We start from the raw sequence: 11,596 nt of genomic DNA, 5'->3' as shown, positions 1-11,596 counted from the left end.
AACCCCAGCCACTCTGTGGCCCAAGAGGTCTCCGGTCCCATCAGGCTATAGGCCTTGCACCAGCCACGCCCTGCGTCACCCCAGACACCCCAGAAGCTCACCCCCCTTTCTGGAGAGCCGAGTCTTCCTGGCCCCATGTTAGAGCCGTGGGCTTGTTGGGTCGCCGAGGACAGGCCCAGGGTGCATGGTTCCCTGTGCCTCCCACAAGGAGGTGGAAGGGAGGCCGCACGGTGTCAGCGCTAGGGTCCTGAGCGGGCAGGTTCCCAGGCTTTGACACTGTTCAGGCACCTCTGCTGGGAGGGACCAGCTGCCTTCAGCTCCTGTCCCTGACTCATTCATCCAGAATCCCCAGTGACAGCACGTTCAGGGAGAAGACAGGGACCTGCCTGTCTAATGGGTCAATGACCATGGGAGAAGTGGGAACCCCACTGAGAGGGGGCAGGGAATGGGGTACCCGTGGGAATGGGAAGAGTCACCTCTGGAAAGGCTACCACAAGGGCCAAGCAAGAAGCCAGATACTGTTCCAAAAGTGTCACTGGTGCTGTAGGGCATATGCAGGGCGGGCCGAGGAGGGCTCCACCTGAGGACCAGGTTTTCCACTGCCCCCTCAGCTGACTCCAGCTCTGGAGTGTGAGGACTCGTCCTGGGAAGCACGTTGCTGACACGTCCCCACTCAGTAGGCCTCCTCTGCCACCCCTGGGCCACAGGGGCTTAGCCTAGGGCCTGGGTTGCTACATCCTCGAGTTGGTGTCCCCCTTGGTGGGGGGGGGCTGAGCACGGAGCGGTTGTACTCATCCCCACCACGGCCCCCTAGGCCAGCCCCGGGGCGGAGGCGGCTGGGGGGCAGCTGGGAGGCGGCTGGTCCTGGGGGACAGGTTGTCCCGGGCCATGGTGGCCGCACCATGGTGGCCGCACCGTCTCCTCCCCGCCACATACCTTGCCCACAGCCGAGCAGCTGGGAGGCTATTTATAAAGGCGGGTGAGATCAGCGGCCGAGGCTATAAATGCGCGGGCCGCAGCCGGGCCCCACAGGAGCAGCCGCCTGGGGCGCGGGAGCTGCGGGCCGCGCGGCCGGGATGAGTGCCAGCGCGGGTGGCGGCGGCGGCGGGGACAGCGGCGGCAGCAGCAGCAGGTAGGGCTTGGCCCGGGCGCCCGGGGCGGAGGGTGGTAGGGGGGCTCGGCCGCCTTGGCCGTTCGCCGCCCGCTCACCCCACCCGCAGCTCGCAGGCCTCCTGCGGGCCTGAGTCCTCGGGCTCCGAACTCGCCCCCGCCGCGCCGGCGCCGCGGATGTTGCAGGGGCTGCTGGGCTCCGATGACGAGGAGCAGGAGGACCCCAAGGACTACTGCAAGGGTGAGGCCTGGCCTCGGGCGGCAGGCCGCCGGACACAGGGCAGCCCGGGAGGAGGAGGGTGCTGAGGCCGGCCCACGTGGGCCAGGGAGCCGGCGGGGCTGGGCTCTTCCGGGCCACCCCCCTCAACGAGGCAGGCTCCACCGCCCACCCTGCCGTCCGGACTCCCTTCCCCAGGCGGCTACTATCCCGTGAAGATCGGGGACCTGTTCAATGGGCGGTACCACGTGGTGCGCAAGCTGGGCTGGGGCCACTTCTCCACAGTCTGGCTCTGCTGGGACATCCAGTAAGTGGCCCTTCGCCCCACCCCCCAGGGCCCAGGGCCCGCAGGGAGCCTGCCCCTGGGCTTGGTTGGGGCCACCGTGATGCCCCAGGGATCCCACCGGGGCGGCAGCCGACACAGGGCTCGGTGTCGCAGGCGCAAGCGCTTCGTGGCCCTGAAAGTGGTGAAGAGCGCGGGGCACTACACCGAGACGGCGGTGGATGAGATCAAGCTCCTGAAATGTGTGAGGCGCCGCCCTCCGGCTCCCGGGCAGGGCGGAGCTCCGGCGGGGCAGGCTCCAGCTGGCGCCGCCTGGGAGGACCCACAGCAGGCCAGGAAGGGGGAGAGGCGGGCGGGAGCGCCTCAAGGGGTGCCTAAGGGAGCAGCCGCTGATGGGCAGCTTGGAGCTATTCAGGGCCCCTTTGCTCCAGGTCCGAGACAGTGACCCCAGTGACCCCAAGAGAGAGACCATTGTCCAGCTCATCGATGACTTCCGGATCTCAGGGGTGAACGGAGTCCGTATCCTTGTACGATGGACGGGTCGTGCGGCAGCAAGAGCGCCGGCTCCTGCCATCCCTGCCGCTAGGGCCTCCGTCCCCCCGACCTACACGAGGGGGGCTTGCGCCTCCCAGGGACACTAGTCTACAAAAGCCCACCGCTTTGGGGGCCTGTGTTCATGTGCCTGGGGGAAGCGGGGGCTGGATGACCAGACTGACACGGATTACCCATCGGGCTGCCGCGGCGGCGGTGTCCTCTCTCAGAGACGAGCACAGGAGGCACCATCCCAACGGGCACACCTGAGAGGGACAGGGACACTGTGCTGACACTAGAGCCTCGGGTGGGTGGGGCCCGCACCGCAGCTGTGGACCCGCCGGCCACCCTTCACTCCTGGCCCCAGATGTGTGCATGGTGCTGGAGGTCCTGGGCCACCAGCTCCTCAAGTGGATCATCAAGTCCAACTACCAGGGCCTGCCTGTGCCATGCGTGAAGAGCATCGTGAGGCAGGTAAGCGCCAGGGGCACCGCAGAGGCAGGGCGTGACGCCAGCCGCCCGGCCGCTGAGGTGCGGGAGGGGCTCTCCCCAGGTGCTGCACGGCCTGGACTACCTGCACACCAAGTGCAAGATCATCCACACGGACATCAAGCCCGAGAACATCCTGCTGTGCGTGGGCGATGCCTACATCAGGCGCCTGGCCACGGAGGCCACAGAGTGGCAGCAGGCGGGGGCCTCGCCCCCATCCCGCTCCACAGGTAGCAGCAGCCTGCATGGGTGGATGGGGGGGGCACTGTGGGCCTCCGCCCCTGCCTGAGTCTCTGTTCCTTTCTCTCCCCCAACACCCAACCTGCCCCTCCAGTCAGCACTGCCCCACAGGAGGTCTTGGTAAGTTGGGGTGCCCCTCTTTCCCTGGGCCTCATCTCCCCATCTCCTCAGAGCTCCCTCCTCGGCCTCTCTGGTCCTGCTGCCTCCCTACCTCCCTGCCCGCTCAGGGATGCAGGTGATGCGCGGGGTGGGTCACAGTCCCTGAACTGCCGCTGGGGGCTGCTGGGTTTGTCACTGTCTTGGCACAAAGACACAGTGTCTCAGCCAGAAAGGGCCCAGGCTGCCCCCAGGAGAGGCCAGCGCCCAGCCAGAGGGAGGTCCCTTGGCTCCTCCCCAAACTTGAGCTCTGGGGAGCAGAATGGGGGCAGGGAGACAGGAGGTGGGCTGGAGTTGGGTGGCACCACGTATGGTCATCCCAAGTAGTCCGGGGGAGGGGACCTGGGGAGCTCAGTCGTTGGGCGACCGCCTTCCGCTTGGATCATGACCTCCGGATCCTGGGATGGAGCCCATCGGGCTGCCGGCTCAGGGGGAAGCCTGCTTCTCCCTCTCCCCTTCCCTGCTCGTATTTCTGCTCGGTCTTTGTCAAATAAATAAATAAACCAAATCTTTAAAAACAAAGTAGCTCTGGGGCCTGGAAGCCTGGGCCCCCATGAGGCAGGCAGGCCACAGGCAGAGGCTTGGGCTACTCAAGGGACCTGCTGGGAGGGAGGGCCGGGGTGACCCTGGCTCTACTGGCAGACCGGTAAGCTGTCAAAAAACAAGAGGAAAAAGATGCGGCGCAAACGGAGGCAGCAGAAGCGGTTGCTGGAGGAGCGGCTGCGGGACCTGCAGAGGCTGGAGGCCTTGGAAGCGGCAGCCCAGTCGGAGGGTGAGCTGGCGGGGTGGGGGGGAAGCGGGAATCGCCCGTCGGGCCAGCGCAGTCCCCCCACCCGGGGCTGGCAGGCCAGGAGGACTGTCAGCTCAGACGGTGCCTCTGCCCCTCTCTGCAGATGCAGGCTCCAGGCTAGAGGGGGGCAGCGGCTCCACCTCCTCTTCCGGCTGCCATCCTGGAGGGGCCAGGGCCAGCCCATCCCCTGCTTCCTCCTCCCCTGCCGCGGCGGGAGAGCGCAGCCTCAGCCCAGGCTCCCAGACCTCAGGTTTCTCCGGCTCGCTTTTCTCTCCTGCCTCATGCTCCATCCTCTCAGGCTCCTCCAACCAGCGGGAGACCGGGGGCCTCCTGTCCCCCAGCAGTAAGTTGAGTAGGGCCTGCAGCCGGCTTGGTTTGGGGGGTGGGCAGGCAGCTGGCAGGCAGGGTGATGGTGCCCGGCCAGCTCACTCTCTCCACACTTCTCTTCCTTCTCCAGCACCGTTTGGTGCCTCGAACCTCCTGGTGAATCCCCTAGAGCCCCAAAATGCAGACAAGATCAAGATCAAGATCGCAGACCTGGGCAACGCCTGCTGGGTGGTATGAGCTGGCCCAGAAAGCAGAGCCGGGCACCCTGCTGTAAGGGCAGGGGCGCGGGCCAGACCCCAAGGAGCCCGTTGTGGCCTACAGTGCCACTCGACCGACCCCAGGGTCTGCCTCGTGACGCAGACCCAGGACTGAGCCCAGACCGGCATCGGTCCCATCCAGTCAGCAGAACTGAACCCACGGCAAGGGGCGGGATCACTGGGAAGAGGCCGGTCCCTCTCGGGACCTCTGGGGACCCTGAGGCTCAGAGCAAACCTCACTGAGCTCCCTGGGTAGACGGCCCAGAGGTGGTAGGAGATGGTGGGGGCCGGCGGGGGACAGGCCAGCCATGTCCCCAGCTCCTCCCCAGGGCTGCCCTTGCCTCCAGCACAAGCACTTCACTGAGGACATCCAGACTCGCCAGTACCGGGCGGTGGAGGTGCTGATTGGAGCAGAGTACGGGCCCCCGGCCGACATCTGGAGCACAGCGTGCATGGTACGCCCCGGCTGCTCCAGCCTCGGGCCGGCCCGCCGGCCAGCAGCCTCACCTTCTCCCCCTTCCAGGCCTTCGAGCTTGCCACCGGTGACTACCTATTCGAGCCTCACTCTGGAGAGGACTACAGTCGTGACGAGGGTAGGCAGAGGCCAGCCCTGGGCTCATCCTCGGGGCCTCCCGGCTGCCCGGCCACCTCCCAGCCGCCTCTCTGTCCACAGACCACATCGCTCACATTGTGGAGCTTCTGGGAGACATCCCTCCAGCATTCGCCCTCTCGGGCCGCTACTCGCGGGAGTTTTTCAACCGGAGAGGTAGGGCCGAGCAGGCTTAGTCCACCGGGCTATAGGAGACAGGTCAGGGAGCACAGGCTCCCGAGCGGAGGGAGGACTGCATCCCAGGGCCAGAGGCCTCCCTGGCAGAGCCTAACCTGCAGCCCGTGGACCCGCCCCCAGGGCAGCTGCGGCACATCCACAACCTCAAGCACTGGGGCCTATACGAGGTGCTCATGGAGAAGTACGAGTGGCCCCTGGAACAGGCCACACAGTTCAGCGCCTTCCTGCTGCCCATGATGGAGTACATCCCTGAGAAGCGGGCCAGCGCCGCCGACTGCCTCCAGCATCCTTGGCTCAACCCCTAGGCCCCACCCGGGCTCACCCTCAAGCCCCTCCCAGTGCCTTCAGGGAAAGCGGGACACCTCCTGCTACCCCCAGCTGCCCTCCTCCCCACTACTAGGCGTCAGCTTCCTCCCGGCCCCACCGCAGGGCAGAGAGATGCTGGAGCCAGGCCCATGGTTCGGAACTCATTCTGCCCCTAACCCTCACCAAGGGCCCCCAGTGGGAAGCGTGCGCATTTCTTTTCTTAATAAAGTGTGAACTGAAACGTAGGCATCCTGGAGTGACAGGAGCACAGCAACCGAGGCTGAGACCAGGGAGGGAAGCGGATTTATTCCGGGGCTGCCCACCAAACCGGCGAAAAGGCTGGGGCGGCAGAGGGGATGCACGGAGGCGGTCCCGGGGGACGGCCTAGGCGTCCACGGCGCGGCCATTGATGATGCGGATGTGGCGGATGATGTCCTGGATGGCCTCCGATGTGGTGCCCTGCCCCCCAATGTCTGGGGTGTGCATCTGCGGGGCACACACAAGCTGGCGCACATGCCAGGGGCCCACCGACACCTGAGCCCTACGCTGCAGGCGGTCTGGGGCCGCCCATGGTCTCCCATAGCTTGCGGGGGCTAAACTGCTGGCAGGAGGGCAGCAGTGGTACCAGCTCCTGCCCAGAAAGACCGACCCGCCCTGGTCCCACCCTCCTCTTGGGGGCAGCGGGAAGCGCCAGGCCCCCCCGCCTCCAGGCCCTCTAGGGGCACAGTGGCCCAACCCTCAACGGGGCCAGGGCTCAGGCGGAAGGCAGGGGAGGGGAGAAGAGGAGCCTCACGTTTTCGTTGTCCATGGACGCCAACACGGCCTTACGGATGGATGTGGCATAGGAATGGAGCCTAGAGAGGGAGAGCAGCTCTCAGGCCCTGCTTCCGAGGGCCTGGCCGGGCGCCGGCGGCCGGGCGTCCAGAAGCTGCTTACTTGAGGTGGTCGAGCATCATGCAACTCGCCAGCAGCGTGGCCGTGGGGTTGGCGATGTTCTTGTTGGCGATGCTCTTGCCCGTGTTCCTCGTGGCCTAGAAGTGGCAAGACAAAGGCAGGGGGAAGGTCTGAATGGAGGGTATGTGAGGCCATTGGTATAATCCAGAGAGATGGAGAGCGGAGCAGTGGGGGGGCCAGTGGCTGGGGGAGGTTGTGCCTGCCAATGTGGCTGGGGTCCCCTCTTGGGGCACCAGAAGTGCTCTGGAACTAGACAGAAGCGATGGTTCCACAGCACTGTGTGTGCGCCTAATACCCCTAAATCGCTCATTTTAAGTGGTTTCATTGTTATGTAAATTTTGCCTAATTTTTTTAAAGAAAAGCTCTAAAAATAGAAACTAACCGGTAGGTAACAAAATGTGGTCTCTCCATACAATGAAATGCTATTCAGACATAAAAGGAACGAAGCTCTGAGCTGTGCTACAGTGTGGGTGAGCCTTAAAAATACCACACTGAGGTACAAAAGCAAAGAAAGAAGAAACAGAGACAGAAACGAAACCCGACTCCGCCAAGCTAAAGCAGCTCATCATAAAAGCCCACGTGGGGAGGGGTGCCTGGGGGGCTCAGTCCGTGAAGCCTCTGCCTCCAGTCCCGCTCAGGATCTCAGGGTCCTGGCATGGAGCCCCCCATTGTGCTTGGAGGGGGACGCAGAGTCCGTGCTGAGCGTGGAGCACTCACTCTCTAAAACCAATCAGTCTAGAAGATCTATCCGAAACACCCAACCACCTCCATTTATAAAAGACGGCCATAAGAGGCAAATCCACAGCGACAGAAAGCAGGTGAGTGGTGGCCAGGGAGGGACAACGAGCAAGTATAGGATTTTCTTTTGGGAGGATGACAACACTTGGGAGTGAGACAGCGGTGACGGCTGCAAAACTCTGAATGACCTAAACCACGGAAGTCCTCCACCTTCAGGGACCCGATGACATGCACGCTACACAGCACGGAGGGGCCGGGAGCCCTGGCCCACCGGGGCCACTCACCGTCTCAAACACAGCATACACATGGCCATAGTTGGCCCCGGCCACAAGGCCAGGGCCCCCAACCAGTCCTGCGCAGACGTTGTTGACAATGTTTCCATAGAGATTGGGCATCACCATGACATCGAACTGCTGGGGTCGGGACACCAGCTACGGGACAAGGACACAGATAGGAGCCTGAGCACCGGAAGCCCACAGTGCCTAAGTCAGGCCGCCGGGGAGCCCAGCAGGCTGGCTACCTGCATGGTGGTGTTGTCCACAATCATATTTTCAAAGGTGATCTGCGGATAGCGGGCTGCCACTTCCTTGCAGCACTGGAGGAAGAGCCCATCGCCCAGTTTCCTAGGGGGGGGCATAAGACACCAGTTTGGCCATTTTCATAGTCAGCTGGAGGAATGGGGCATGCAGATGGCCACAGAAGCCGGGTCGTAGCCTCTAACCGGCCCCCGTCTGTGAGACAGGCACAAGCCCCCTCTACCCCGCCCCCAAAGTGTGCATTGTGGTAAACCCGCATCTGGGAAACAGGCAAAGGGGCACAGCCCTGAGCATGGCCCCTCGGTGGGCCCCAAGTCCCTGAGAACAGGCCCAAGGAGGGTGTTCGGTTCGGCTGTTTCCGGACCGCCTGCAGCACAGGTGGGAGCACAGCAGGCCTGGGGCATACATGATGTTGGCTTTGTGCACGGCTGTCACTTTCTTGCGCCCGCTTTCCTGGGCCAGTTTGAAGGCGTATTCAGCGATGCGCAGGGACTTCGCTTTGGTGATGATCTTCAGGCTCTCCACCACTCCAGCCACACTCTGGGACAGGGACAGGGAGAAGAGACCCTCGGGCACAGGTTTTTCTTTGAGTCTGGCCTTCTTTACTGTAGACCCTGGCCAGGCTCGTCATGGCCCCATGACCCAAGGGGATAAGGGGACAGTCTGGATCTCACCCACCTCATGTTCTAGGCTGCTGTACTCGCCCTCTGTGTTTTCCCGGACGATGAGGATATCTATGTCCCTGTGACGGGTCACCACTCCTGGCAGGCTCTTACAGTGGATGACATTGGCGTAGAGGTCCAGGCTGGTGCTGGGGACACAGAGAGAAGAGGAGCCAGTCAATGCCGCTGCCGCTGCCAGCGCGCCCCGCCTGCACGGAGCGCCGACGCCGTGCCCTGGCTGCTCACCGAAGGATGTTGTTTCGGGATTTGTGAGACGGAGGCAGGTTGTGATTGGTTTCAATGTTGCCTGCAAGACAGAAAGAAGACAGGCTGGAGAGGGGACCCCAGGCTCAGCCGTGCCACCATGTTCCCCTTCTTGAGCAAGGAAAACGCGTGCGGAAGGCGGTTCCGACCCGGGGACAAGATGGCTTCCCATAGCAGAAAGGCCTCACAGGGTGGCCGAGTGGCTGAGTGTAGCTTCCACTGTAAGCCCCGTGAGGGCAGGGATGGGGGCGGTGGTGCAAGCGCGTTGGCTTCCCTGATGGCTTCCGAGGACCTGGAACAGCGCCTGGCACGTAGCAGGCACTTGACAGATACTGACTGATGGACGGACTGACCGAGCGAACAAATGAATGAACAAGGGCTGGCAGCCGGCCAGGAGAGCGTGCCAGCCCCTGGGCAGGAAACGGTAAGATCAGGGTCTGGCTGGATGCAAAGTGACGACTCCTGCTTGCTAACGGGCAGGCCAGCCAGGCTGGCGCCAGCAATGTGACCTTGGCCAGTGTCACTGTTAGGCCTCACGTCGAGGTACCACATGAGCCCTGGCTCGGGGGCAGGTGTGGGCCGCCTGGACCCAGGGCAAAAAGAACAGGAACAGCGGGGGCCAGCAGTCACTGGGAAAAGGTGGTCCGTCCAAGGGTGCCAAGTAGAGCAGGCCTATCTCCAGGCCCACCGGGGCCATCGCCCCTCCGAGTCACACCCTGCCCACACCGCCTTAGCCCAGTGCGCCTCGGGCACCTTGCAGCTGCCACGGCTGCTCCTCCTCTTGCCTGCCAGTGCCTCGGGCTCTAGCTGGGGTCAGCTCTGCTCAGAGACAGTGGGTAATATAAAACCAAGGCAAACTCAGGAAGGGCTAGAATTCCTTCCGTGACACCCACAACTGTGCTGGCTGGAGCCAAGGCAGCAGGCAGACGGCTAAAACTGCGACATCTCTGTGACGTCTGGTTCGTGAAAAAGGTTCTGAGAGTCAAAGGTGATCCCAGCAGAGAGGGCTGCCCCAGGAGAGAAGGCAGTGGGAGGAAGCCCTTTACTGAACAGGCTCCCACACAGCCTACTGCCACCAAAATCTCAGAATCGCAGCACACACAGGACCCCAGAAGCTTCTGTTCACTCTCTAAGCACAAGGGTCCTCCCTACCCAGAAAAGGCCTGAAGTCAGAGTTGGGCGGCCCCAGGGACAAGTGTTGGTTGGAAGGGAAAGGAATCAAGTACGGTGTCCCGTTCTGGGCCCCCGGACGCACCCTTCAGGGCCACGCGGTTCCGCCGGATGGCCATGATGGCGTTGCGGACGTCCTCCTCATCAGCACTGGAGCTCACGTGCACCTCTTCAAAGTCCACCGGCACACACGCATGCCTGTGGCAGAACTGGGTCAGAGTGGCTGGCCCCAGGCATCCCCCATGGAAGGGGTGCCTCTAGGAAGCCCAGACGGACCACGGGGTGCAGAGGCCCCCCCACTGGTGCTGCCCACCCTGACCTGGGTCTGACTGACAGGAGACTGGGACCACCGGCGCCAACTAACAGGGCGGGTACTTGAACTCTACGACAGTTAGCAGGACTGGCAGCACCTTCCCCTCGCCCAGGCCAGTCTGGCAGGATCCCAGGCACTGGGATGCAACGCCTGGGCTTACGACCCTCCTGCCGCTGGCGCACTGGGTGCTCAGGCAAAGCCCCAACTAGCGGGCTTCTGGGCTTCCTGCCCCTCTTGGCACAGTTCTCAAACCGCCCCCCCCCCCAGGGTGGGCCTGGGGTCCAACCTCCCCTAGGGGTACAGGAAGTGGGCCGAGGGGCTGTGTACCTGAACACAGACTTGACGTGCAACATGAGCTCTGGCCCTATGCCATCGCCCGGGATCATGGTGACCGTGTGCCGTCCACCATACTTCGCCGACGGAGGCTGGAAGGAGGGGAGAGTGCACATGGGCTCGGCAGGCCACGAGAGGCCAGCTCGGGGTACCTTACCGCAGCACCCCCCCACCCCACCCCAGACAGGGCTGCTCCTGGGGGCTCCTGCTTCAGGAGCCCAGCAGCCATCCCCACCCGTGCCTGGACTTGGGTCACTCCCAAAGCAACTAAAAGCCCCAAAACCTAATAGGCAGATGAGAAGAATACTCACAATTGTTTGTTGCTAGAGGGGGAACGGGAAGGAAGAAGACACCTGTCAGCCAAGGTTGGAGGGACAAGGCCGTGCCCGGGGAACGGGGCCTTGTCCCTGGGGACAGCGTGCAGTACAGCTCGGGTAAGGAGCAGGGGAGGGCCATCCCTGGAGACCATGCCGCAGAGGGCAGGACGCGGGGGGCCAGGCAACAAAGGCACAGCGCACACGCATCCGCATATACACAAACATACGCGCCTCTGCACACACACATGCTCACACACACACACACACACACCTACAGGCTACACACGCCGACAGAGCTGACACACGTGTAAGCACCCACAGACACGCGGACACGACGCTTGGGCAGGTACTTACTGAGATGCTCCTCCGGGGGGCCTCATGGGCACCGAGAACCTGGCAAAGAGAACCCAGATGCCGACGGCTGCTGTCCAGCCCATCCGGCAAAGGCCAGCTGAAGTCCTGGCAGGGGAGAGGGACCATTCCCACCGTACTCAGACCGGTCCCACGTGTCATCCCCTCATGGCCACCATACAGCACCACGTGGGGAGGAGCACACAGTGCGCAGTCAGTCAGAGCACCATGTAGGGCGGCGGCAAGTCAGCAGCTGAAGAAGCATTCGTCTCCCTCCCCCTTCTTTGTTGTTTGATTCTTTTTTTTTTAAGATTTTATTTATTTATTTGACAGAGAGAGATCTCAAGTAGGCAGAGAGGCAGGCAGAGAGAGAGAGGAGGAAGCAGGCTCCCCGCTGAGCAGAGAGCCTGATGCGGGACTGGATCCCAGGACGCTGAGATCATGACCTGAGCTGAAAGCAGAGGC

The 11,596-nt window shown here is 63.1% G+C and overlaps 2 protein-coding genes across 3 annotated transcripts; one reads left to right on the top strand and one right to left on the bottom strand.

The window, feature by feature from the left end:
* The first annotated feature begins 1,029 nt into the window (after nt 1–1,029).
* Nucleotides 1,030–5,740, top strand: SRPK3 (SRSF protein kinase 3). Of its 2 annotated transcripts, XM_059385760.1 has the most exons (15): nt 1,030–1,132; nt 1,221–1,351; nt 1,526–1,634; nt 1,767–1,854; nt 2,042–2,129; nt 2,509–2,615; nt 2,695–2,860; nt 2,965–2,990; nt 3,669–3,798; nt 3,920–4,159; nt 4,274–4,374; nt 4,748–4,855; nt 4,924–4,993; nt 5,074–5,166; nt 5,308–5,739. In XM_059385760.1, exons 1-15 carry the CDS (start codon nt 1,077–1,079, stop codon nt 5,490–5,492), a joined length of 1,698 nt encoding a protein of 565 aa, XP_059241743.1. In that variant the 5' UTR covers nt 1,030–1,076; the 3' UTR covers nt 5,493–5,739. The 2 variants fall into 2 exon arrangements, with proteins under 2 accessions (XP_059241743.1, XP_059241744.1); XM_059385761.1 differs by lacking the exon at nt 4,748–4,855 and having other exon boundaries at nt 5,308–5,740.
* Nucleotides 5,741–5,779: 39 nt separating this feature from the next.
* IDH3G (isocitrate dehydrogenase (NAD(+)) 3 non-catalytic subunit gamma) lies at nt 5,780–11,275 on the bottom strand. The gene is made up of 11 exons (XM_059385762.1): nt 11,135–11,275; nt 10,458–10,555; nt 9,903–10,015; nt 8,630–8,690; nt 8,400–8,532; nt 8,128–8,261; nt 7,706–7,808; nt 7,470–7,616; nt 6,430–6,524; nt 6,287–6,347; nt 5,780–5,979 (listed from the first exon to the last, which is right to left on the bottom strand). The coding sequence occupies exons 1-11, from the start codon at nt 11,258–11,260 to the stop codon at nt 5,878–5,880; spliced, it is 1,173 nt and encodes a 390-aa protein (XP_059241745.1). The 5' UTR covers nt 11,261–11,275; the 3' UTR covers nt 5,780–5,877.
* Between the last annotated feature and the right edge of the window lie 321 nt (nt 11,276–11,596).

Source organism: Mustela nigripes, chromosome X (genome assembly GCF_022355385.1).
Source record: "Mustela nigripes isolate SB6536 chromosome X, MUSNIG.SB6536, whole genome shotgun sequence".
In the NCBI taxonomy this organism is placed as follows: domain Eukaryota; kingdom Metazoa; phylum Chordata; class Mammalia; order Carnivora; family Mustelidae; genus Mustela; species Mustela nigripes.
The sequence above is the reverse complement of the archived record's forward strand: the minus strand, read 5'-3'. Positions and strand labels throughout refer to the sequence as shown.